The 24591-nt window shown below is 37.1% G+C and overlaps 1 protein-coding gene across 1 annotated transcript in view; it reads right to left on the reverse strand.

The window, feature by feature from the left end:
* Positions 1-24591, reverse strand: part of LOC122815260 (sodium- and chloride-dependent GABA transporter 2-like) — a 942619-nt gene that overhangs the window by 425203 nt on the left and 492825 nt on the right. The window contains exon 3 of the mRNA XM_044087611.1: positions 9026-9166. Within this exon, the coding sequence (XP_043943546.1) occupies positions 9026-9166 (141 nt within the window). The remainder of the gene's footprint in view (positions 1-9025; positions 9167-24591) is intronic.

A 24591-nucleotide genomic window follows, 5' to 3' on the forward strand; every position in this document is an offset into this window, starting at 1 on the left:
GTATCCATAAATCTCATCCACGTATTACACATAATATACCTGAGGGATAGAGGCCTATCATGGGACATTTAAACACTCTGCAACACACTACACATTCATGTCAGGGAATGCTCCTTATTGGCCTACTTACAAACTCACGTAACAACTGGATGTGAAATGGTGAATTTAGCCAAGGTAGTACAGTTCCAACACAGCATGATTAGTGCTGGTTTGTGAAACATTTGTAGCCTTGAATGGCCACCTGATGCTTCATGATGATGGCCTATGGTACTATACCCCATCCAGTTATTGTAACCACAGTACTACACATAGCTTTCATTGCTATACACCTTAATGTTGCATGTGTGCACACATATGCACCTCTAAACAGTATGCATACCAATCACCATTTGCACAACTGACACATATATGTCTTGTGATGCTATTGAGTGGCTAGGTCATATGACACATATTAGGTATGTGTAGTGTTTAAATATGCAGTTGTGTTTTAGCATGCCATGTCATGGATGAGACTGGCATGTGCACAATATGATCTACACTCACCATATGTACCGTACATTGGGTATGTGGCCGAATGGTATTCCATCAATTATCCATGCACCACTGGTGATGTTGTGTGAATACTCATCATGCATGTGCTAAAAATGCATCCATATTTATTTGCTAAAGACACAGAGGCTGTAATCAGCATTGGATATCTATATGACACAGAGATACACATCCAGCAATGGTATGTATACATGTGAGTTATGGTGCACAGTACATTACAGGGTTATGAATACCTGCACAGCAATGTTGTGTCCATGTATGCATTGTGTTCCAGGGAGAGGGCCATCACCTAATAACAAAACACATGCATCAAAGCCATGTACACTCTTAGTAACAAGGACTGACTACAAGTGCATTGCATGCTGTTGAGCAATACATGTCCTGCATGCTGACATGTGTGATATGACTGTTTTGCTTGTGATACTGTACCCCACCATCATCTGCTATTGTGTATGTCCTGTGATTGCTGGTGTTGTGTGAGTCTGCTTTAGGGAGGAGTGTAGTTTTGTGTGTGTGCATGTGTGCATGTGCGCATGTACGCATATGTGCATGTGCGCATATGCGCATGTGTGCATGTGTGCATGTGCGCATGTGTGCATGTGGTCTGAAGTCATGTTCAAGTCTTAAAGTGTGTTTCTTGTTTTCCTCTCACAGGTGCCGAGGTGGGGCTGGTTCAGTACAGCAGGGAACCTGATGTCACTGAGACAGACAGTGATGATGAGGATAGGTGTGTTGAGGCACAGGCAGGTTTGTCAGGGTCTGTTGTTGAGCCACCAATTGACAGTACACAAGTCCCCACCCCATCCATGCACACAGTCATACTGCCTGTACATCCATCATCATCATTGCCCTTAGCTGAGGGACAGTGTATGGTTGGCACTGGCCAGGACAGTGTGGTATCTATGGCACATGTATCAGGACACAGCAGCCATAGCCAGATATCTGGAATGGTACCACATAGGCAGATGCCCTGGGGTTCTCTTCAGAGCACTGCTGGTCATCATGCCACTGGCAGATGTGCCACACCTCTTTCTACCACACGCATGTTCCAGGCTGTCATGAAGGCACAGAAATGAATGGAGCGGTACAACAGACAGGGGCTAAGGGCACAGAGGGCTCATTACACCTCTGTAAATGACAGTATCCATGGCCTAGCAGGTGCCATACATAACTACACTGAGGTCATTGATAGACATTGGGGTGAGACATTGGATGTCCTCCACAATGTCATGTCCATGTGTCAGGACAGTGCGGGATGGTTGAGACATCAACTTGGACATATGCCAGCAACATCAGCAGCTGGAGGTCGCTGTGGACATCCAGCAGTCACAGCTACTCCCGTAGTGCCAGTACCAGCCTCAGCAATGTTGGGGGGCTGTCCATAGACCGTCCTAGCAGACCACATGCACGTGGCTCTGGCCAGTCCCAGCAGGGACCAGGATCCAGTGGACATATGTCAACCTCTTCGGATAGTACCCAATCTGGATTAGTACCTGATACTGTCTGGAGCACCCCTGCCAGGCTCAGGTTCCATATCCGTGGTGAGAGACGGTGATCTCTAAAGCCTGCCATGTACAATCTGTAGCTGTCTCACAAATCCCCGTATATGGCAGCCACATGGTGGAGCTATGTGCATGCAGACACACACACATAAACCAGAAACCTAGGGCAAACACATACCCACACACACTACATCAACAATGGCCCATAACAGTACTTATGCAACACAACTGGTAAAACTGAATCTGTTCTCCATTGCGTACCGCCTACTCAGATGCACACTCTGCCTAACATACAGACCCATGTCCAAAACATAACTGTTGAACATGCTCCATCTATAGATAACAAAATTGAGTTGCACTACACACTCCAGGGATATGAACCTCATCACAACAATGAATACAACATGCTGGTGGGATAGAGTACCATCCCAGTCACTTGCCTTACTGTGGAATAGAGTCTCAATGTATATCAGACAGAGCCCCTCACTGACACTCTTCAATAGGAACCTTGATGAGTGGATGGGAAACAGACAATTCATGCCAGGCATCACATCAGCAGCCGCACTAGAAACTTTTGCTGCTAAATTCTATGCATATGTGAATAGCTGCATAAAAGCATATGTCCTCCTCCAAAGTAAACACAGTGCAACATTTTAGAATAAACCCCCATGGTGGAACCCAAATACAAGCAGACTCTACAATAAAAGAAAAACACTCCTTGCATTCAAAAATAAACTTAACTCTCAAGATGCTAAAATTATTTTACTAAATTAAAAAGGGAACTCTGGACTGTCATCAAATCAACCAAGACCAGACATGAGGTAAAAATAGCCACCCAGTTGAAAGATAACCATAAAGCCTTCATTAACTGTGTTAGAAACCTTAGAAACAATACCCAGCACTGCACAGAACTAATAGTAAATGACATCATATACTCGGACCCAAAGGACATAGTCATTCTACTAGCAGACAGATTTAGCTTTAACTTCACTCCTCTTTCCCTGCTATATTCCTAGATCACATAACTGCATCTACACCCCCCTCAAATTTCCCAATGACAAGTCCTCAAGGCACTATCTAAGGCTAAGACCTCTATTTCCATGAGGCCAGGCTGACTAGTATGTAGTCTGTAACAGGACTTGACAGAATCCCACCACCCCCTACAGAATATTCAATATCAGCTTCCAAACTGGCTTCAGGCTGGTTGAATGGAGGACAGCAACAGTACTCCCCTTGCATAAAGATGGGGCATCAATGGATCCAGGTAATTTTAGACCAATAAGCCTGACTATCCTTATTTGTAAGGCTAATGAAAGGATCATTATGGGATTAATAAATATCACCATACTCAAACTACAAACTCTCAACCCAAGCTAATTTGGATTAGTCAAGGGCATTTTCTGCCTATTTAACCTGGTATACTTCTTTGAGAAGGTTACTGAGACAATAGATGAAGACAAATCAATGCACAGCTCCTATCTAGGCCACACCATGGTGTTAGACACCATCCTACACTTAGGTATCATGAATAAGCTATCTTAGCTAAATGTAAATCTCTTTGCAAATTGGCTCACAAACAGAACCCAGGAAATTAGGGCTGATGACTTTACTTCCACCAAAAGACCTGTTACTAGAGGTGTACCCCAGAGTTCAGTGCTTGAGTCACTCTTCTTCAGCATTTACTTCTCAGAGGTCAAAGCAAATGCTAAAGGTTATGGCTGACCAAGAGTTTGGATGACTGTAAACTTGGTGCCATCATATATTCCCCAGAGGACACCAAGATCCTCCAAGAGGGTCTTTCTCAAACAGAGAGCTGGTGTCAAAGTCATGGACTGAAATTAAATGCCATGGAATGTGCAATAGTATCTTTCTGGAAGCATGATCTGCCTTGCAATTACCACACTGACAGTATCTCCCTGAAAGATTCCATAGATCTGGGAACCTTTGTCAATGAACTGTTATTTGAAAACCATGTACTGACTATTGTAAGGAAGTCCTTTTTCATTGCACAGCTTATATCTAAAGGTATGGTGTCCAAGTCCAGGGATGTAATCGTTCCACTGCACCTACATAGATCTCATTAGACCAATCAATGAATATACTGTCCTTTTTGGTATGTACCTGTCAAACACTTGTAAAAACAGGAATGAACACAAAGCTTTTTCATTAAAAAAAAAAAAAAAAAATCAAACTCCTAAATCATAAAAATTATGCAGACCATCTCAAAGCTTTGTTCATCGTTTTGGTATCATACAGGTTACTAACAGGTGACATCCACCTCACATTCAGGGTCTCATCTGACCCTATCCTGTCAGATCTATTACATATTTGCAAGTCCAATAGTAGAGTAAATACCTGTGTTGGAGGGATAGGTATGTATCACAGAGAATACCACTTCTGTGAAACTGTTTCCCACTCCAACTAAACAGAAGTACTTCTCTTTCTCTAGTGAAATGTAATTTGGTTGACTGGATGGAACGTGTAAACTCACCCCCAATTTAGCACGCTTGTCTATCATGAATAAGGGCAACAAGTAAATGCCCTGACATATCAGTTCTGCCACCTCCCAGGCTTAAAAAAAATCTACCAGGGGAATGTAAGGCTAGGTTTCTTAAGATCTTCATGGATTATCAGCCTACTAAGTACCTACGACACTATGAACCTGCAGCATCTTCTGCCCCCCTGCATTAAAACATACTATAACCTTGATGTACTATCAGTCTCACCCCCCAGTTGTCTTCTCCTTTATCATTCCAATCTCTGCTGGCAAATTCCCCCATTAGCTCACCTGTTATCTTTCTCTCCCTCTCTGTCTCTGTCTGTCAAATCTACCACTCTAACGTCACCCTCATCTAACTTCATTTCAATTGAAAGGTTTCCCATATCTTATCTCAAACGATATTTTCTGCAACTCTTCCAAACTTCCTAAATATGCACGTTTATTAAATAACTGCTCTCCCCCACATCAGTACCATACATAAGCATCAGTTGTCTGCAAGAGTCCACCACAATTACCCAAAGCATAAATTCCTGACAGCAAACTAGATAAGTCAAACGTAACAAAAAATACATTAATTACATGGCATTTTTTGCAGTTGGGATTAGCTTCATCCCATCTCTTACTTATACTCCATGGATTTAAAACTCCAGTGGAAAAATAAAAAGAAAAACACCCTTCAAGGGTAAAATTAGTGTGTTGAATAGTGATCTCATACTAAAAAGCATTTAAGACTTGTAGATTGAGGTAGGTGGGATTGTCTAACTTGCACTTCTCTGGTTAATCTTCATTGAGTGGAAGAGGTCTCATTTTTACTTATACTGCATTTAACCATTGAGTAACTGAAAAATCACAATTCATATGAAAGAAAAGTTCATTTAAATAGACATTTACCTCACCCACTACTGTCATTCCAATTACAGCATGGATTTTAATCTGCAGTGCAAGTGCCCTGCACTACCTTAAATGGATTTTAAGCCTGGAGTATATCAGGCAAGCATATCCTTAGGAACCAGCACCATTCATGAATATGTGTTTATTATGATATTCTTGAATACTCTAACATCTTAATGCTCCTTCAGTCACTCCTTCATACTTTCTACCCCTGCCTTATTTATCAGCTTAGTCGACATTAATCCCGCATTACAGAATATATGTGACCATTTTGAAAATAGCTGCATATTTTTACAGCCAGAATTACTTAATCTAAGGGAAGCATGAGCTGCTTCCAACTAAAAAAAATATCTTTAGAACCATTGAGCAGGCCTCTTAATGTGGACTTCTTGCACCTCTCTTCTACGTTTACCAATTTCTATCTCTAGGTACTTCATACAGTGTGCTCCCCAGGCGTGGAAACATTTTTTGACTGAACTAGATGGACTGCAATTTAATGACAGGACCATTGGTTTCCCTTTGTTAATACTAGAACCAGGCAATTGTCTTAATTCCTCCAACAGACCCAGAACAGAATAATCAGGTTCAATCAAATCATCTGCATAAACTTAACTTTATATTCTGTCTCACCTGCATCACTTTCTAATAGCCCCTAATAGAGGTTTTATTGCCACTGTGAAAAGTAAAAATGAGAGCAGGCGCCTCTGTCTTGTTCCTCACTCCAAAGGTACTCAACTAAAAATGTGAGGCTCCAGTTTAAAGGAAAACTCCACCTCAGAACTAAAAAAATCTATTTTTCACTCACTCTCTCTGTTTTCTGAGTTATTTTAACATATCAAAATCACTCTGGCTACTTCTTATAGAATTTTAATATGTTTCAGCAAAATGGTTATCAATGAGGCTTGGCATATCAACATGATCTTTTTCTTCTTCAAACCTTACACTTTCCCATAATCCATTTCAAGTCTGCTTTATATTTGTCATGCTAGACATAAGGAAGTAGTGGTATATTCCCTTTCCATTAGCATATAATTGGATTGGTGTCAGTCACTGTCATCTTATATAGTGTCTGTAACAGGATTGCTTCTTTTATTTCTTGAATGGCCCTCATTTGTGTGTGTCTCTGGGCTTGTTTTACAGTATACTAAGGAATTATACAGCTGCAAACACAACAATTACTAAACTGCAGCCTTTGTTCAAAGTATCCTTTTGTCCAAGATGAATTAATAGCCCCTCCCCCTACACTTTGGTATAAATGTCACAGACATCTTTGATACTACAATCAAGTCATCTTAAAATGTAAAGTAGTATAAACAACAAAATAAAGTTTAAAGTTTAGCATTTCAGTACTGTGATGCTGCTTATGTAAATTTGTCAAAACAGGTGACAGCTGCCTTTGAACCATTCATTTCATTGCTCTGTTTTGCTGTGAAAGGCATGACTACATTAGAAGCAGCTGTGAATCAGTGTAAGTTCTCTTCCTCTCTGCAATAAAGGCAATGGAAAACAGTTTCACACCTCTCTGTCTTATTTACAGCAGCCTGAGCTCCTGACTACAAATTTCTCTGTGTCTGTGGTATATCATGCAGGTATAGACAAATTCCTCTGCAACTTATGTGAGTAGTTGAGCTTAAAAAGAGTGGGTGAGCTTTCCCTTTCTTTGATACCAAAGTGAGGAAATGAAAGATTTATAAAGTAGAAGCAGGTTTCAGGTACCTACACAGTACTGCAATCGTATTGTAGGAAGAAAATCAACCTAAGACTTGAGTTAAACTGTAGGAGAAAGTGGAGTTTTCCTTTAAATATTGTAGAGGTAACTTCACACTATCTAGTTAAGATTTATCTCCAAGAACAAAGAATTCCGTATTTTTCCAAAACCTCCATCAGATATTTCAAATTCAGTTTATCAAAAGCTTTTTCCTGCATCTAGAACAAGTGAAAAGCAGCCTCCCATAGATGACTGGTCAGTCAGTAGTAATACCCTACAAATAGTGTCTTCTGTTTTCTGATCCTTAATAAAATCACATTGATCGACATGATTTAGCTTGCATATTGCTTTCTGAAGATGAGTGGCCTATATTCACACTGATCAACATGATTTAGCTTGCATGTTACTTTCTGAAGATGACTGGCCTATATTCCTATATATCTGAATCATCAACACTCTGATAACTAGTCATTTTGGGAGATCATGTTGATGCCTGGTTGATTGAATGTGTAATCGTGTGCATATTGAGTTAAAAAGAAGAGGTATGAGCAGGAAGGTAAATGCATGGTTTGCGGTTTAGTGTGTGAAGTGAATAAAGGGCTGACAGTTTGCAGTTTAAGGTTAGATTAAGGGCTATGGTAGGTGACAGATATTGTACTGGGTGTCTGCAAGAGGTGAATGTGTGTGCAAGAGGTGAATGTGTGTGCAAGCATTATGGATTAAGGTTACAATAAGGGAACAGATTTAGTGTAGTGTCTATGTTAATGTATGAGGTGTGTATCCAAGATTGTGTTGTGTACTAGTAGTGTTATGGAAAGGAGTTTTGTAAGATAAGGTAAGATGCTGGGCTTAGGTTATGGGTAGGGGCAAGGTAACTGCAAAGAATAGCATACATTAGTAAATGGCACAATAGTGAAGTTTATTGGTGGATTATTAAGCATGGATAGAATATATATATATATATATATATATATAGAGAGAGAGAGAGAGGGAGGGAGAGAGATATCTCTCCTCACCTCTCTCTCTATTTTATATATATATATATATATATATATATATATATGTGTGTGTGTGTATAGATAGATATATAGACATATATATATATATATATATATATATATATATATATATATATACACACACACACACACACACACACACACACACGTAATGCTAAATTGTTGGGCTTCATGGTTATACTTAATGTGGCATCTGACCTCAAAGATAAGAGTAAATCTCATAAAACATGTCATTGTATGCATTATCCTTAATGTAAATTGCTTTCCATAAATTAATCGCAAGTCATTATCAACTAATTTTCTCAATAAGAACCATTGGATTTCTTGAAGAAAAGAACATATTTCTTACTTGGAGAAAGCTAAGGCAGTGTTAGGTATTTTACATATACATTAAGAAAAAAATGAGCATATTTAACATGTATTGACTGACAGCTGAGCTATGCCTTATGCAGAAAGGGAGTAAAAACTTCTTTAAAAGTGCTAAAATACTTATAAGACAAATTATGTCCCTAAATATTTTTGCTATTTTTATATAATATAATCATGTATGTACTCCATGGCTACAAATAATGGTGGATATTTTTATATTACAGTTAGAAGATCTCAAAGTGTTATCACATTACATATCATGTTGCAGGAGTACATCTCAGCATTAGCTTATCTTGATATGAATTACTGCTTAATTTAACTGTAGTATGCAGAATTTTAAAAGAAAATAAAATTAAAAAGCATACATTCCACTGACGTAACATAGTACACACCTAGTAAGCATGTCAGTATGAAATAACTGACAATCATAACACCCATATTCACAAGACACTACAAAGGATAACTCCCACAGTAAGTTAATATTCACCTGTGTTCCATTCATGGTTACAGCTTGCCCAAGGTAATTCTGCAGCAAAAGAGCTGAAGAGGTAGAATACAGCCCAGGCCAGTACAATGATGTAGTAGATATTCAAGTATGATTCTATTACCTGTGATGCATAACCAATACCTGTTGAAAGAGAGAGAGAGGGAAACAAATGAGTTTATTATTTACTTAGAAAAATCAGCATCACAGCAAACTAAATACATAGTAGTCCACTCTAAAAGACTGTGTAAACTATGAATGACAACTATACTACAAGTAGTTTGAGTTTTGTTTTCTCTCCTCCATTTGCACAAGTGGATTTACCAGACCATTGCTAGCACTGTGTATAAAAAAGGAACCACTACCTAGTCAGTCTTATCTATTTTTTTATTTCAATTCACCTTTCAGCTCCGAACAACAGCTTAGCAATGAGCACTCCCACAGATATCTCTACTTTTTGCAATGGTCCAATTAGTACTGCCACCATCTCAGGAGCCTCTGCTGGCTTTTCTGGCTTTCACTGGCTTCCCCTAATTCATCAAGTTACAACTTAGTGATGAACAAATTCAGTGCTTTCTTGTGGTTGGAAATTCAACTTGATGAAAAAATTTATTTTGTTTTATCAGGGGCAAGACCCCCCCCCCCCCAACACACACCTGAGATTATATATACCATATATACTAACACCAAAACTGCACAATCACCAACAAAAAGGAAATCTCTAAAACTAAAAGAATTACACACTTGGAAACTGCACTGAAACTAATTTTGTATGGAAAGCAATGATTAGGAAGTTTGCCATCAGTCAGTTTAATTTAAAAACATAGAACCTCATCTAGTCGGTTGTCAATGAGATGTATGGATGCTTCCCTTCTGTGGTGGGACAGCTCTGTAGCCACAGTCACAGTCTCCATGTACTGAAAGCCATGAATCTTGCTTTTACTCCAGCTGTGAGTAGATATACTACTTTATAAACTGGCAAAATCAAAGCATGGATTCAGCGAAGGTGACATGTTAGAACATGGCTGTCCATCAGGAGGTAGTGCAGCATCAGCAGGTAACACTCCTTCTTCTCTGGACGATCATAAAGTATGCTAGTTGCTTCACATTACCCTGCACTCTCCATGTGCTGTCTGACAACAGGGTCACTAGATTTAACCTAGTTTATAGCAGCATAGTCAACAACAAAACTATAATGTCAGTGAAATTACTTTATATTTAAAGATTATTTTTATTTATGTCTGTTTACTGTGTGGAGCACTGATCGTCATGGACCTTTTTGCTCAGAGTCACACAGTTAGGGAATGCAGGCTGAAAGAATCAAACCCTGGACCAGGACCACCAGACCACAGGAGACAGCTCATTAACAGCTATTTAATCCTCAGTTCCAACAGCCATACAAACAGTGGTAGGCAGATTTCTTTAAAGAAAAAAACTTAGTTCCATTGACAGAACACTGTACAATCCTAGTGAACAAGTTATTGAGAAATAACTGATAGTTATAACACTCACATGTTCAAGAGACTACAAAAGACAGCTCACAGACTAAGTTAACATGGCTACAGTATGTCCAGGGTAATTCCCCAGCAAAAAAGCTGAAGAGGTAGAAGGCAGCCCAAAATTCTACCATACAAAGTAATTTATTTTTGCATCTAAAAAGGGTAGATGTAAGACATATGCTTTCTTTTTTTAATTTATTGCTGTCCCTAGTATGTTGGTTATATAATGGTGTTTTCTGTGTACTAGTTAGCTTCAAAAATCATGTGTGATGAGGGTGATACAGAAAATTATGTATTTTCTGATTAAGGTAATTTTGATAGTGATGCTATTTTCATTTTAAAAGTGCCAAAACATCTTTTCCACTAACAAAAACTAATCAACTTTTCAAATATTAATACAATGGAAGAAGTTTATTATTATTTCTATTGAAGGACACCAGTTGAGTTTGATCACTTGCCATTTTTTAATGTATGGACATGCATTTTGCACACTCTCTCTCTCTCTCTTTATATATATATATATATATATATATATATATATATATATATATAGAGAGAGAGAGAGCAAGAGAGCTATCTTTATACATAGATAAATATTTATCTATCTAATATTTATCTATCTATAAATATCTATTTACAGATATCTGTGTGTGTGTGTGTGTGTGTGTGTATATGTGTGTGTGTGTGTGTGTGTGTATGTATGTATACAGTTGAAGAAAAAGGATAACAGAGAACAATATAAAAGAATAAGACTTTTTTAAAAGAAATATTTTAGAAGAAAAATTATCAGCAATGATAATTAAGAATTATGCTGTAATAAAGGGTAGAAAGGACAGAAAAGGATATAGAAAAGGAAATTGCCAGTTATGGTAACAAAAATATACTATGTAAAATATAGTAACTCGCCTGACACAGATAAAGAAACTGAAAAATAAGAGGGACAATGTAGTAAAAGAAGGTTGGAATTTAACATAAAAAAGTTAACTTTCACTTACAAAAAAAAGTATTAAACTTGACAAAAACACTCGAGAGAAGGACCCTATGTCTAAGCATGGTAGTGGCAAACAAGTTTTGGTGTACTGAGAATGAACTAGGGCATTATAGGTAGATGGAGGAGCTTGAGAGTTGGATTCAAAGTCTGAAGTATGTGGCCGAGTTGGATTCGAGGATCGGATCCATAACCCATTCATTGAGAAAGAATGAAAAAGACAATATCCAATCCTAAATATATAAATCTCCAAAACATTAACATTTAATACACCAGTAGGACAGTACAGTTTGCTTAGACTTTTATTTGACATTAAATATGTGTCAGAGATGTCCCAAAGAGCTGTTGTGTAGCTAACCGAAGGCCTGTAAAAAAATAGTGCAAAAACAAATGATGACCTATTAATGTGAGGGTATTGAGACACGGAGGACCATATCAAGAGATTAACAGACCTTCTAAATCAATTAAGGTAATATCATTTCAAGTAATACATGGGTCGTATTCTAGTATCTGATGGAATGAAGCTTAAGACAGAAAAAGTGAGAACAATTATGCAAATGGCAAAAACATAAGAAAAGTAAGCATTACAAAGATTTCTAGAAGTGACACTGCATCTTGCAAAGCTGCACCTAGAAGGTCTGGAAAACATTCATCTATATGAAGGGTGTTACAGCAAGAAGTAACCATGGAATGGGACTATGAACACGAAAAGAGCTTTGGCATTCTTAAGAAACTAATAACAGAAGTTTATTGGAGTTTTGGTTTCACGTATTTTGTTGTTGGTGTTTATTGGAGTTTTGGTTTCACATATTTTGATGTTAGTCACAGACGTTGTTAAAAAGCTGTGATATGAATGAGCCAGCTATGTAGTAAGAAGACACTGGTCAGAATGGTACAGAAGCCATGATCTTCTAAGAAAACTGACACGTTGTCTGTGGGCTTACAGCACTTGCAGCTATATATATATATATATATATATATATATATATATATATATATATACACATATGCTTAAACAGAAAATTTATAATTAACAATAATAAATGGATGTGAGAAATTCCATGAGCATGTCTGTGGTATATAAATTTGGGTGTAAGCATACCATATACCTTTGTAAAACATATTCCGAAAAGCCTTTGTACAAGGAACTTCCAAGAAAGGAAAAAAATGTTAATTTATATAATTATGATATGAAAGTGAAATCAATGAATGACACAGATATGTTGAGTTGAGCAGAGTTAGCAGAAAAGCATAGCAGACTGTTACAAGAAAAAAATAGAGATTCTTTTAGAAATACCATAGTTGCCAATGCCAGAAGAAAAAGTAATATAATCCCAGAGATGTAATGACACTAACTTGAAATGCAGTTACTGAAGCAATCTACACTGAGAGGTTGGAATGAACAAATATTTCTGGTAAAGAACAACATTCAGTCCTATTTTTCTCTCAAGGAAGAACTAAGTTATGTCCAGGGTCCATTTTCCGAGTGGAAAAATTGTAGTACCCTCTCAGCTGCTTAAAAGGACAGATGATTTACATCAGCGACTAGTAATATAAAAGTAAGCAGTAAGAGATATGATCTATTGGACATGAGTGTTGACTGAGGTAGGGCAAGTAGAGATCAGGATTATAGCTCTTTTCTACTGATGGAGTAGAATGCTGACTACCAAAAATAGCCATTGAGATCTAACAATCATGCATTTTTTAATTGTATGGTCAAAAATAAGGTAAACATCAAGTGCTGAACTGTTCTGTCTAAACCCAAATTGGTTTCTGTGAATTGACTCTTCACCTGTCTGTTTCTTTGGGTTTTCAAGAACTTGGTTAGAAAAAAAATTTAATGGATTATCCAAGGTGGTAAAAGGGGGATAAAGTTCTGGGGTTTTAGTACTGCCCTTCTTGAAATAAGTGACAGTTATACCCACATTTTACCGTTGGGGAACTCAAAATTTGTTAATATTCCCTAAACAGGAAGGCATAATCTTGCCATTACTCTTCATGATCAATATATATTTATACAACAACCCCCATTAATATTCATAAAACATGCACGCTGATTGGTCAGCATGCATGTTGTAAATCAGAGTTATAGTAATGGAAAAAGGTCCGGTCGCCCGGACTTTTTCCATTACTATAACTCTTTTTTTTTTTTTTTTACAGCAACGGAGAACGCAAGATCTCCATTGCTTCACACTGTCTCGCTATGTTAAACTTGTTTAACATAGCGAGACAGCATTAAAAAAAGCAATGGACATTCTCCTTTGCTTTTTTTAATGCTGTCTCGCTATGTTAAACGAGTTTAACATAGAGACAGTTTGTAAAAAGCAACGGAGATCTTGCTTTCTCCGTTGCGTTTTACAAACTGTTTTACTATGTTAAATGGGTTTAAGATAGCGAGACAGCTTTAAAAAAAGCAACGGCTCCGTTGCTTTTTTTAAAGCTGTCTCGCTATGTTAAACCCATTTAACATAGCGAAACAGTTTCTTTTTACAAACTGTTTCGCTATGTTAAATGGATTTAACATAGAGAGACAGATTTAAAAAAAGCAACGGCTCCGTTGCTTTTTTTTAAAGCTGTCTCGCTATGTTAAACCCATTTAACATAGCGAAACAGTTTGTAAAAAGCAACAGAGATCTTGCTTTCTCTGATGCTTTTGCCCACAGTTCTGATGTACTGCGTAGGCATACGCATGCGCAGTACATCAGAACTGCCGCAGAATACCAGACAGCTGCAGAAGGGCAGCAAGGAGGCATTATACAATGCCATTATTTAAGAAAATTAATTATTTTTTTCTTAAATAATGTCATTGTATAATAGCAATAACCCACTTCTGGGTGTGGGTAATGCTGGATTTACCCACGGTTGGCTTTGTTTGGTCACTTGGGCTTCGCCCTCCTGACCAAACCACACCAACCGTGGGTAAATCCAGCATTACCCACACCCAGGCGTGTGTTATTGCTATAATATTCTTCGTTCTTGATTCTATCATATTACAGGCCTTATTTTCATTTACTTATTGAATTCTGTGTATTACCCTGTGAGTAGATATATGTGTACTCCTATGGGTTGCATTACTAGTCAGTTGTTGATTCTTTCTTAGACGGTTGCCATACTCTCTTGTGTAAAATTTCTCTTTAAAAAATAGCATTGACATCCCATCTATCATCAAAGCTCATGGTCAGTAGCACAACTGTATATTTAGCTACTAAGGTCCAAAACATTGACTTTACATCTTTTTAAACACCTGTGACACATTTCCTCATTCCCCATTAAATTACCCTTTTCTCTCTAAGCAAATTCCTGTACACCTTCATCTTCTATTTCATCTCATTGCATCTATAAATTCCCCATTTATTCATCCATTCTCTGATACTTTTGTAATAATTCCATTTCATCCTTGTACATTCTTTAAAAAAACTGTTATTAATTTTCCAGATCTCTAATTTTTCACTTCTTCCAAGCATTCAGCCACCTTACTGATTGCTTCTTCTAGGAAATCTATACTCTTACCTCCTTTGATTCTCCATTCAGCTATTTCTGTATAAGCAATTAGACCAGTGGCCATGCATGCCTTGTCAATAGCTACCCTATGGCTGTACCACTCCTTACAAGAAATGTAAGGTCTGTAAGTCCTAGGGTGACATTTATGTTGTCCAACCAATTTTTCAAGCTTTGCTTCAAAAACAACAATGAATTGCATTACTTGACCTGCAAAAGGAAGTCTATTCCAGAGCAGGGGGAGGTGCTGGATGATGAACCTATCCTTCCATCTTGTTTTATTTATTTATGGATGTAGTTTGAGATCTCTGGTTCTGGTGCTGGCTGTTCTATTTGACTTATCAACAAGCATAAGGTCAAGAATAACAGGATCCTTAAGGATGTGACTGGTTAGCCATATATCTCCCCTATGGACCCTATACAACACAATGTACAGGGGCAAGGATTTCAGTCTCTCATGGTAATTAAAATTTTTGAAACCAGAGATCCTTTTCATTAGGAATGCCTGCATTTTTTTCAAGTTTTTTTTAATTTGTCTAACTAGATACCAGGCAAAGGGTGTGTTTATAATAGTTTTTTGACTAAGGCAGAATATAAGAGAACAATGGTTTCCTTGGTTTCTAATATAAAAGGATTTCCTAACTACAGTCACCACATGGTGGTCACAGAAAATTGAGCTATCAACCCAGGTACCCAGATCTCAAATCACTGTCTCACCTGATAATCAGAAGTTGTAAAAGCCAATAAGTGAGGAGTATCAGTAGAAAACTACCAACCATCTCCACAAGAAGAGTGATCCCACAGGAAAAGATGAACTGCTTACTGTAATCAATCCTCAGTAGTCAGCCAGTCAAGGAGTTTTTTTTTTTGTAGCGCAAACTCCATGGAGGAGGTTTTAGCTGTACTAGTGGCAAAAACGGAGTGTTCTACTGAGTCCAGAAATGTAACAATCAGCCACTGAGAAGACAAAATTAACATATGTCAGACTTTCTGAGACTTCCATACAGCCGCACATTCAGACAGAGGAAACAAAGGAATGAAACATGGAGGTAGTGAGCAGAGCATTTTCGATTCCTGTGGCTGGGCAAGTTTTGGATTTGACATGGATAAAGACACAAATATTTTAATGGACATTTTTCATACTTTTGGTGGATTTAATTAGTACAATGTTCAGGGAACTTTTAATATTATTAACATTAGCTCTAGAATTTTGTCAGCTGTGGAAATTAATGTTTTCATCAAAAGGTTTGACACAGGTTATGATTTCCTTTAGGCTTTTCAATAGACATTTCAGTCTTAAAGCCTTGTTTTCAAAATATGACAGTAATGAATGTTATAGTCTTATTTTAAGAAGACCTAGTAATTTGTACCTCCTACTGATTTTCCTGTGGCGGTATCTCAGGAATTGTGTGAAGCTGATTTTATGAAGTATTTTAATGAAAGTAATAATAAGAACAGAATAAGTTTTGTGAATATAAACGACAATGAAAAGCACTGGCTAGTGATAGTACCGTACACATAATGATAGTAGACAAAGGGGTCTCTATCATTATTACAAACAAAATAAAGTATAATAATAGAATGTTCAGCATGTTGGGTGATGAAACCCCCTAGGAAAAAAATGAAGAGAGATGTGTGATTTGTCCTTGCTATTTGACTAATCTTTTTTTACTGACATATTTGTTGCAGGATGGGCTGCTGGCAACAAATGAGGTGAATTTTCATATGGTTAGCAAACCTAGTGTAGCAGTAATATTTGGGATACCAAAAATCCATAAAACATTGAATGAGGCACACATTCAAAGGGATCAAAAACAGAAATGATATCTGCCTTTTTGTAACATTATTTAAAGAAGATTTTAGACCAAGTACCTTATTTGGTGAAATATTCTTTTTTTTTCCAAAATGTTTTTATTCATTTTATAAAACAATAACTTAACAGTGTAGTAACAAGAAAAAAAATAAGCTATATACAATGTCCATAACAATTAAAAAAGCAATATACATAGGAGAACACTTAATATTTCTCTAACAGATTAGACATTTTGTCCAAACAATTAAATAACGAGTTGTTTTGTTAGTCCATGCTTTTATAGTAGCAATCTCATTCTTGCAAATGTATTTCACAAGATGAATAAACCCAATTTAATGGGAGGTGTAGATTGGGATTTCCAATATTTCGTAACAATTTTCCTTGCTATAGAGAGGATAGACCATAGTAAAAATGTTTGGTTGTTAGGAATGACTTCAGGAACAGGAATATTGAAAAGGATATGGGAGTCAGAGATTATGCAGTTGTCATTCCATAGAGCTTTACAAAGGAATTTAAAGTCCAACCAAAATGGGGAAATTATTTTGCAATTAACAACCATATGTATCCAGTCAGCATCAGGGTGTCCACATCTCCAGCATTTCATTTCATCTTTCTTGTACATTATTGCTAGCCTATGTGGGGTGAAAAAACATCTATATAAAAAATTCCATGTGTATACATACCAGAACAGGGAAGATATGGATTCCTTCACTGACTGTAAACAAAGTTTTTATCTTTTTCTGCGAATAATTGTCTATTAACTTCACTTGAATAATTAAACAAAATCTGTTTTGTTAAAATCATTTCTGACAATTTTATAAATAACAGATATGTATGAAGTGTTCTTGGGTGAGCTATTAATAATTGCTAAGATAAAATCCAAGATTTTTATTGTATGCCTCTAATGAGGGTACGAGCTTAGTATGTATAACATCCTTACAAGTTTGGATGTCCAGCCAATTGCAATTTTGTAAAGTATATCTGCTGATCAAATAGTATACAGAACTTATTTTATTAGCTGAGAGAAATTGATTCCAATATAATAAGTCACCTTTCTTAAATTCTAACATTTTTTGAGTATCAAAAGATATTAAACATTCATTTGTGTAAGCAATAGGAAACATAATTATTAATAGATTCTTAATTAATTGATTAGAAAACATAATTTTTTAAACAACAGCAATATTTGGTTTATAAGAGTGTGAGAACAAGTTTTGACCTTTCACTTTGAATGTATATTTTTAAAATCCATATAAAGATGTTTGTATGTATTTGAGTATACAGCTCAAGTCTGTTCCAACTGTCATTTAGATTAGTAATTGAGTTTATAAGTTGTCGGTAATTAGATGCAAGGGTTTTTTTTTTTATAATTAGGCTCAATAATGATACCTAGATATTTAATATGTGTGCCTTCCCAGTTTATGTCTCTTTTTGACCTACATTTCATACTAACATTTTTGTTCACTAGAAGTGCCTGAGTTTTGCTGTGATTGAATTTTAGACGAGAGATGCTTGCAAAGAAGTCTAGATTATGTAATAGGAGATCTATTGAATTTTCAATATCATTAGAAGTTATTAGTAGGTCATCAGAAAACCGTTGTATCTTGGGGGATAATTTGTCTGGCACTTTACATCCTTTAGCACTTTCATTACTTCTAGCATAATTTGCAAGAGGCTCAATAGCCAGGGGGAAAAGTAATGGAGAGAAGGGGTACCCCTGTTTAGTACCTCTTAATAATTCAAATGGGCTAAATAGATAAGATCCAGTCTTTACACAGGCTATGAACTTTTCATATAGTTTTTTAATTAATCCTATAAAGTTTTGGGAGAAACTGTATTTCTACAGAGCTTTAAACAGATATGGCCAACTTGGGAAGTTGAAAGCTTTATCTATATCAAGGCTTAAAATAGAAAGCACAGTTTTTTTCTTGTTTGCCAAGTCTATTAAGGACAGTAATCTAATTGCATTGTCTTGTACCATTCTGTTTTTGATAAACCCAGTTTGGTCTTCATGAATTAATACTGAAAGAATATTATGTAATCTGTCTGCTAAGATAAACATCTTGTAATCAATGTTAAGCAAAGAAATTGGCCTGTATGATGTGCAAAGGCTGGGCTCTTTATTTGGTTTTAGGTGAATATTCTTATAGGTTCATAGGTTCATAGGTTCATACTAGGCTATCTGCCCTAGGGCATTTATAAGCCTAGCCAGAGTGTGTTTGGCTTTCGCCACCCATTTTAAATTAATTTTGCTATGCCCTTTTTCGAGGTTAGTATACTGTGCCTCTGTCTAACAGTGACACGGAAGTGATACCCGGGGTAAACCTACGATCTCCCATCCACTCATCAAGATTCCTCTTGAAGAGAGTCAATGAGGGACTCTGCCTAACCTGGACTGGGATTTTATTCCAGAGTGAAGGGAGCCTCTGGGTTATGAATCTGTCCCTCCAGCATGTCCTATTTATTTCAGTGCTGAGGTTCAAGTCAGGCATAGTATATAATGCAGTAAATTTAAACATTTTTTGTAATGGAGAAGGTTGTAGTATATAAAATAAGAGGAGAAATAAATGATGATTTAGAGAGAAGAAAGCATATTTGGCAGTTAGGTTTGATGCCTTTCAAATACTTGATTTAACTTACATTGTGATATAACTTTTTTTAGACTTACACCCTTACAGTATTAAATGAGGGTGGGTAATTAACTACCTAAAGGATGTAGGATGACATTGCATTGTGTTTTAGTATAAAAATGAATGAGTTTTACTATGTTCCAAAAACACTGTAGTGCAACCTAGAAACAAATCTTATTGCCAGATTTTAACTTGTTTAGTGCCAAACAAGTTGAACATAGTTTGTCAATAAACATCATTCCAGTGTTTTTGTGGTGAACAAAAGTGCTTAATGGTTGTTTATTGTTCATTAACTATTTATTACATTTTGTCCTTGTCTAATGTTCCAATTTGTGGATTTTTTTCCCATATTTTTGGACTCATTCTACATATTCAAACACAGACTGTATAGTTCCTTCTTCCTATAGTCTTTACCAGCAAGTATACATGTAAATCAGAACATTTGGAATTCTATATCTAAAAACTATTTTTTTTAACATTATTGCCCCCAAATTAACATGGTAGCAAATTATATTAAATCAAGTAATTAAAATGCCTACTAAGGGTAATCCCGTACTATTAACTGCTTCATTAACCTCACAAGTAAAAATATGTGGATTTACATGTTGAAAATATCCTTTCATAAATTTATATCAGCTATTGTAAAGTATTTGAAAATATATACATTTTATCTAAATTCAGGAAAAAAATTGCGGACTGTAGAAAAGATTGGAAAACTTTATACATTATGCTCTCAGGATGGAATTCATAGACATGTAATGCTTTGTGCAGAACAGATTAGAATTCATAGTGGCATTGCTCAGGGGTGTGGGTAATTCTACAAACCAGCATGACTGTGCAAGTTTTAAAATAGTACAGTGTGCACAGCATGCTAATGAGTGCATAATGACATGAACATGAAAATATTCATACAAATAATGTGTATTCTGCAAATAGTGATATTCAAAATGGATGATCAGCTCAGAAATCTATAAGGTGAGAGCATTACACCATGGTGAATACCCAGTTTTAACACCAAGATTCATGATGTACATGAAGGGGCTGATGTCAAAAATAGTAGCAAAACACCATGTATTAACATCATCCATTGGAGCCAGTGCCTGCAACGCTATGCATTGTGGTCAGCGATACCAAAAGAGGAGGTACAGACAACACACAATGTATTATCAGTTTACAGACCAACAGATCATGGACAGGGAGAATGTAAAGGAACTAGTAAAACTGTGCCATAAGTGAAACTGAAGGAGATGTGTGTTATTTTCGTACTTGTGGATTTCAAAGTTGTTGTTTTTCTTTTTCGGCTTTTCCACCGGGTCGCCGCAGCCGAACTTCGGTCCGCTAATGATTGGCAGTCGATTTTTACGGGACCGAGGTGCCAGCCCGACACCCAACCTTCAACGAAGGCATGCCCATTCACGCATGTCTTTCAAACACCACTCGACCACGGGGAGGACATGCAGACTCCACACAGAAGGCGCTGCAGCCGAGAATCCAACGGGAGACCCTCTTGCTGTGAGGCGACGATGCTACCACTGCACCACCGCGGCTTCTGTGGATTTCAAAGTATACATAGCTTTAACTATCTTAGCTACCCCAGTGACCTATAGTGAACAAATTTGAGAACCTCACAGATCTTAACTGGTTCCTTGACTTACTGGCAATTATATTATTATTGATTGACACAGCAGCAGTACCATAACCAAAGCAGAGGAGTAGTGCATTTTACCCCTGCACTGGCAAAGAGGTAGTACCTGGTTGATAACTAAGGGCCATGACACAGACAACACAGCATAAAATGATGTATGTATTATCATACCCAGGTTATGTAGGGCAATGCATGGACTGGCCATGCTGTACATGAAACATTGTCATACCCACATGGGTTAAGGGGTGAGTCAGACACAGTCTTCATTACTTGTTCATCTGGGGGTACATGGTGACAGGTGGATGCAAAAAGAGGTAAGATGAGATGCACACACTAGTCATCCACTCTGACAAGTTGTGGGCAATCAGGGAAGACATCACCAAGTGTCTGGTTCAAGCTGCCACAATTTGATCACTACTGACTGTCCACTATTTTGGCTTGCAGTATCATGACTTGATAAGTTCCGTGACAGGGAAAGTATAGAACTGTGGGACAGTGTGTGCCCACCCTGATGGTGTTTACTGTTTGTTGAGCTTACTGATTGCAGAGCCTCCCCTCAATTTATGTACTGTAGCTGTGGCCATAATGGTCATAGCTTTCCACCCTTTATATACCTGTTTACAAACCACAGTCATTGTTCTGTACAGCTCTCCATTTGCATAATATAGTCATACCTCAACATATATCCCTATAACCCCATATTTTTTGCAGTATGTGCTTCCCTTGGTTTTCACTGTATACAGTCTGCCTCACCTCACAATCACAGATGCATGGTACACTACCACACACAAGTGGCATAGGTTCCCTGTTACAAATGCACCATAATATCTGTATCACTGAAATCCACCACAGAGCTTATTGCTCTTGCTGATGTATTTACCAGAAAGGACTCCTTTATTAACTCTGTGAAGCTTCATGTCTGCAGAATTATTACTGAAATTCTTCTATTCCACATTTGTATGAGTGCATGTGGTATTGTGCAATATGGTTCTGGGATTTTATATCATGGCAATAAGAGCTATTCAATGCAGAAAGTATGCTAATGAAGCTATTCAGTACTACTGCCTGTGAATCACTAATACATGGTTTTGTTAGCCTCTAGGTAGCCAGCCTGGCATCCAACCATACTATAGTACTACCCCATCCCCATTCTGGTGTTTTCTTTATTTAATGGGTCATTCAACATTCCCACTTTGTTGTCCATCTTTTCATTTCATAATCTGCCCACCCTGTTAATGTCTGCATCCACCCATGACCCTCCCACCTTTTGTGTATATAACACCCTGTCTGTTACATGTTTATATCTCTGCCACTGCTAATTGCTCTTTTCCATCTGTCTTCTCCATAGCTGTCCCTAATTACGTTACTCATCCACCCTATTTTTCTAAATATTATGAAAGTGTTTTTTTCCCTACAAAAAATGTACTTTTCCTTCCCTCATCATACCTTATGGTTACCCGCTGCTTGTTGTTTTCCCCTGTCCTACTTTCCTTTCTCATTTACATAATTTCCTCTCCATTTAGAAGATGAGGATGGTTGACACTTTACTGTGCACATCCACATTGGTCTATATGGTGGCTGCTATGCTACTCATCTATTGCAATGTGACAATAAATTGTGGACACACGTATGCATTGGACTGACAGCATTGTTACCATGTCTTAGTTTTGACATCCTTCATACCAGGCATGCACCCTACTGCAGCCTAGGCCTCTCTTTAACTATCTGCCCTTTGATCAGACTGCTGGTGCTATGCAATGCTTAATATGTATGATTAGCAATGATGCTTTTCAAACAGTGACTTCTCCAAAAGTTTACATTGCATAGGCAAATCCCTTCTTTACACTTCTCTGTTTATACATACTTCACACCAACTTCAATATTTCGACCCACAAGTAAATTAAGTTTTACTTTTTACTGCTTTGACAGCTTTTATATTTCATGATGTACTCATAAGCACATATATTGTTAATTATTTAATATCTATGCAGCAATAGGAAATATGATTTTTGGCATTATAATGCTGAAGTCCATTGTTAACTGATGCAAATCTGCCTACGTTAACCCTGTTAATGATTCTGTTTTTATTTTGAAATTTACAAGTATCAATAAAGAGTTTTTACAAACACACAAAAAAAGAGAAAAAGAAAAGCAAAACAAGCAAAAATAAAGTAAGATTGCTGAAGAGGAGAACAATACAGAGCCAGTATTTATAAAAGACCATATGTTAAGGCATAAGTATCATGAGCTAAGCACTGAGCAGAGTGGCAGTCAGCAAAAGACATTAGGGGAGTCCAGTGCAGAGGAAAGAAAATGCTTAAATTTATCACTGTGCCCAAATGTCCATACTATGGACTTTATGCGTGACAGTCCAGAGAACACGTCTACAAAGGAAGCCTGCAGGGACAATCCTACACTTGTTTCTTTCTGAAAGAAACAGACACCACTTGATTCACAGTTAACAAACAGCTCTGTTTCTATAAGGCTTTTTTCTGTGTTTTCAACAGACAGGAAATTCTGAGAGTATTTATAGAACATTATTTGCTATCTGCTCACTTGATAAGGCAGGAATACACAGATGAGTTCTGGATGAGTAAGTCAGCTATTGGCTTAGTAATCTTTTATTTTCATTGACAACATTACCTACCCCTTGCACCCAGATAAGGAGACTGGAACATAGCATCAAATAAATATGCTAGGCTCTGCTGTTGTGCTTGTTCAGTAAAGCTTGTTAATTACGTTCTGCAGGTATATATTCTTGTGTCATGTCCAACTGCATGCACCATCTTCTATGTTTATGTACATAACATAACATTTTTTAAAGTATACCTTTGTTTTAAGACTTGGGAAATATATCTGACTTAACTAGATATGCCACAGCCCTACAATCAAGAAATTGTATAAATATTGCAGTGTCCCTGTTAAGTGCATGTTTAAACTTCTTATAGAAAGGTATTTGCATGACCAGGCATGAAGGCTCTAGAAGACCTCACCTTTCACTACCTTACTGAAAGAAGTATAGGAATTGCCAAGTGGTTATGAAGAATTGTGTTATTATATGATATGATAACATACTGAAAATCTGCAAGTCTTGCAAGTGTATGCAATATAACCTGAGGACAAACACTCAGCGGTATGTCTTCTCCAAGATCAGCTGCCTAACTCCATACATAGCTGTGTTCAGTCTCTGAAGTAACACAACACTCAAGACCTCATATATCACCCAGACCATAACACTCACTATGCACTCATCAACTCATCAGAATTTCTGTATAAGAAAACATAATCTCACACAGTTGTCACAAAAAAGGCACTAGAAAAAAGTCACAGACAACAGGCAAATGAGTTTACTAAACACAATAACCAGGAATGCAAATGCTAAATAAACACCCTGCATCCTGATGACTGTAGTGACATACTAATAACTGATTAAAACACAAAAAGAAAAATCTAAAAAGCTAGACTTTTTAATGTATGACTCCTAAAACCTCTTGTA

Source organism: Protopterus annectens, chromosome 11.part0 (genome assembly GCF_019279795.1).
Source record: "Protopterus annectens isolate FY-2018-M chromosome 11.part0, PAN1.0, whole genome shotgun sequence".
NCBI classification, from domain to species: domain Eukaryota; kingdom Metazoa; phylum Chordata; order Ceratodontiformes; family Protopteridae; genus Protopterus; species Protopterus annectens.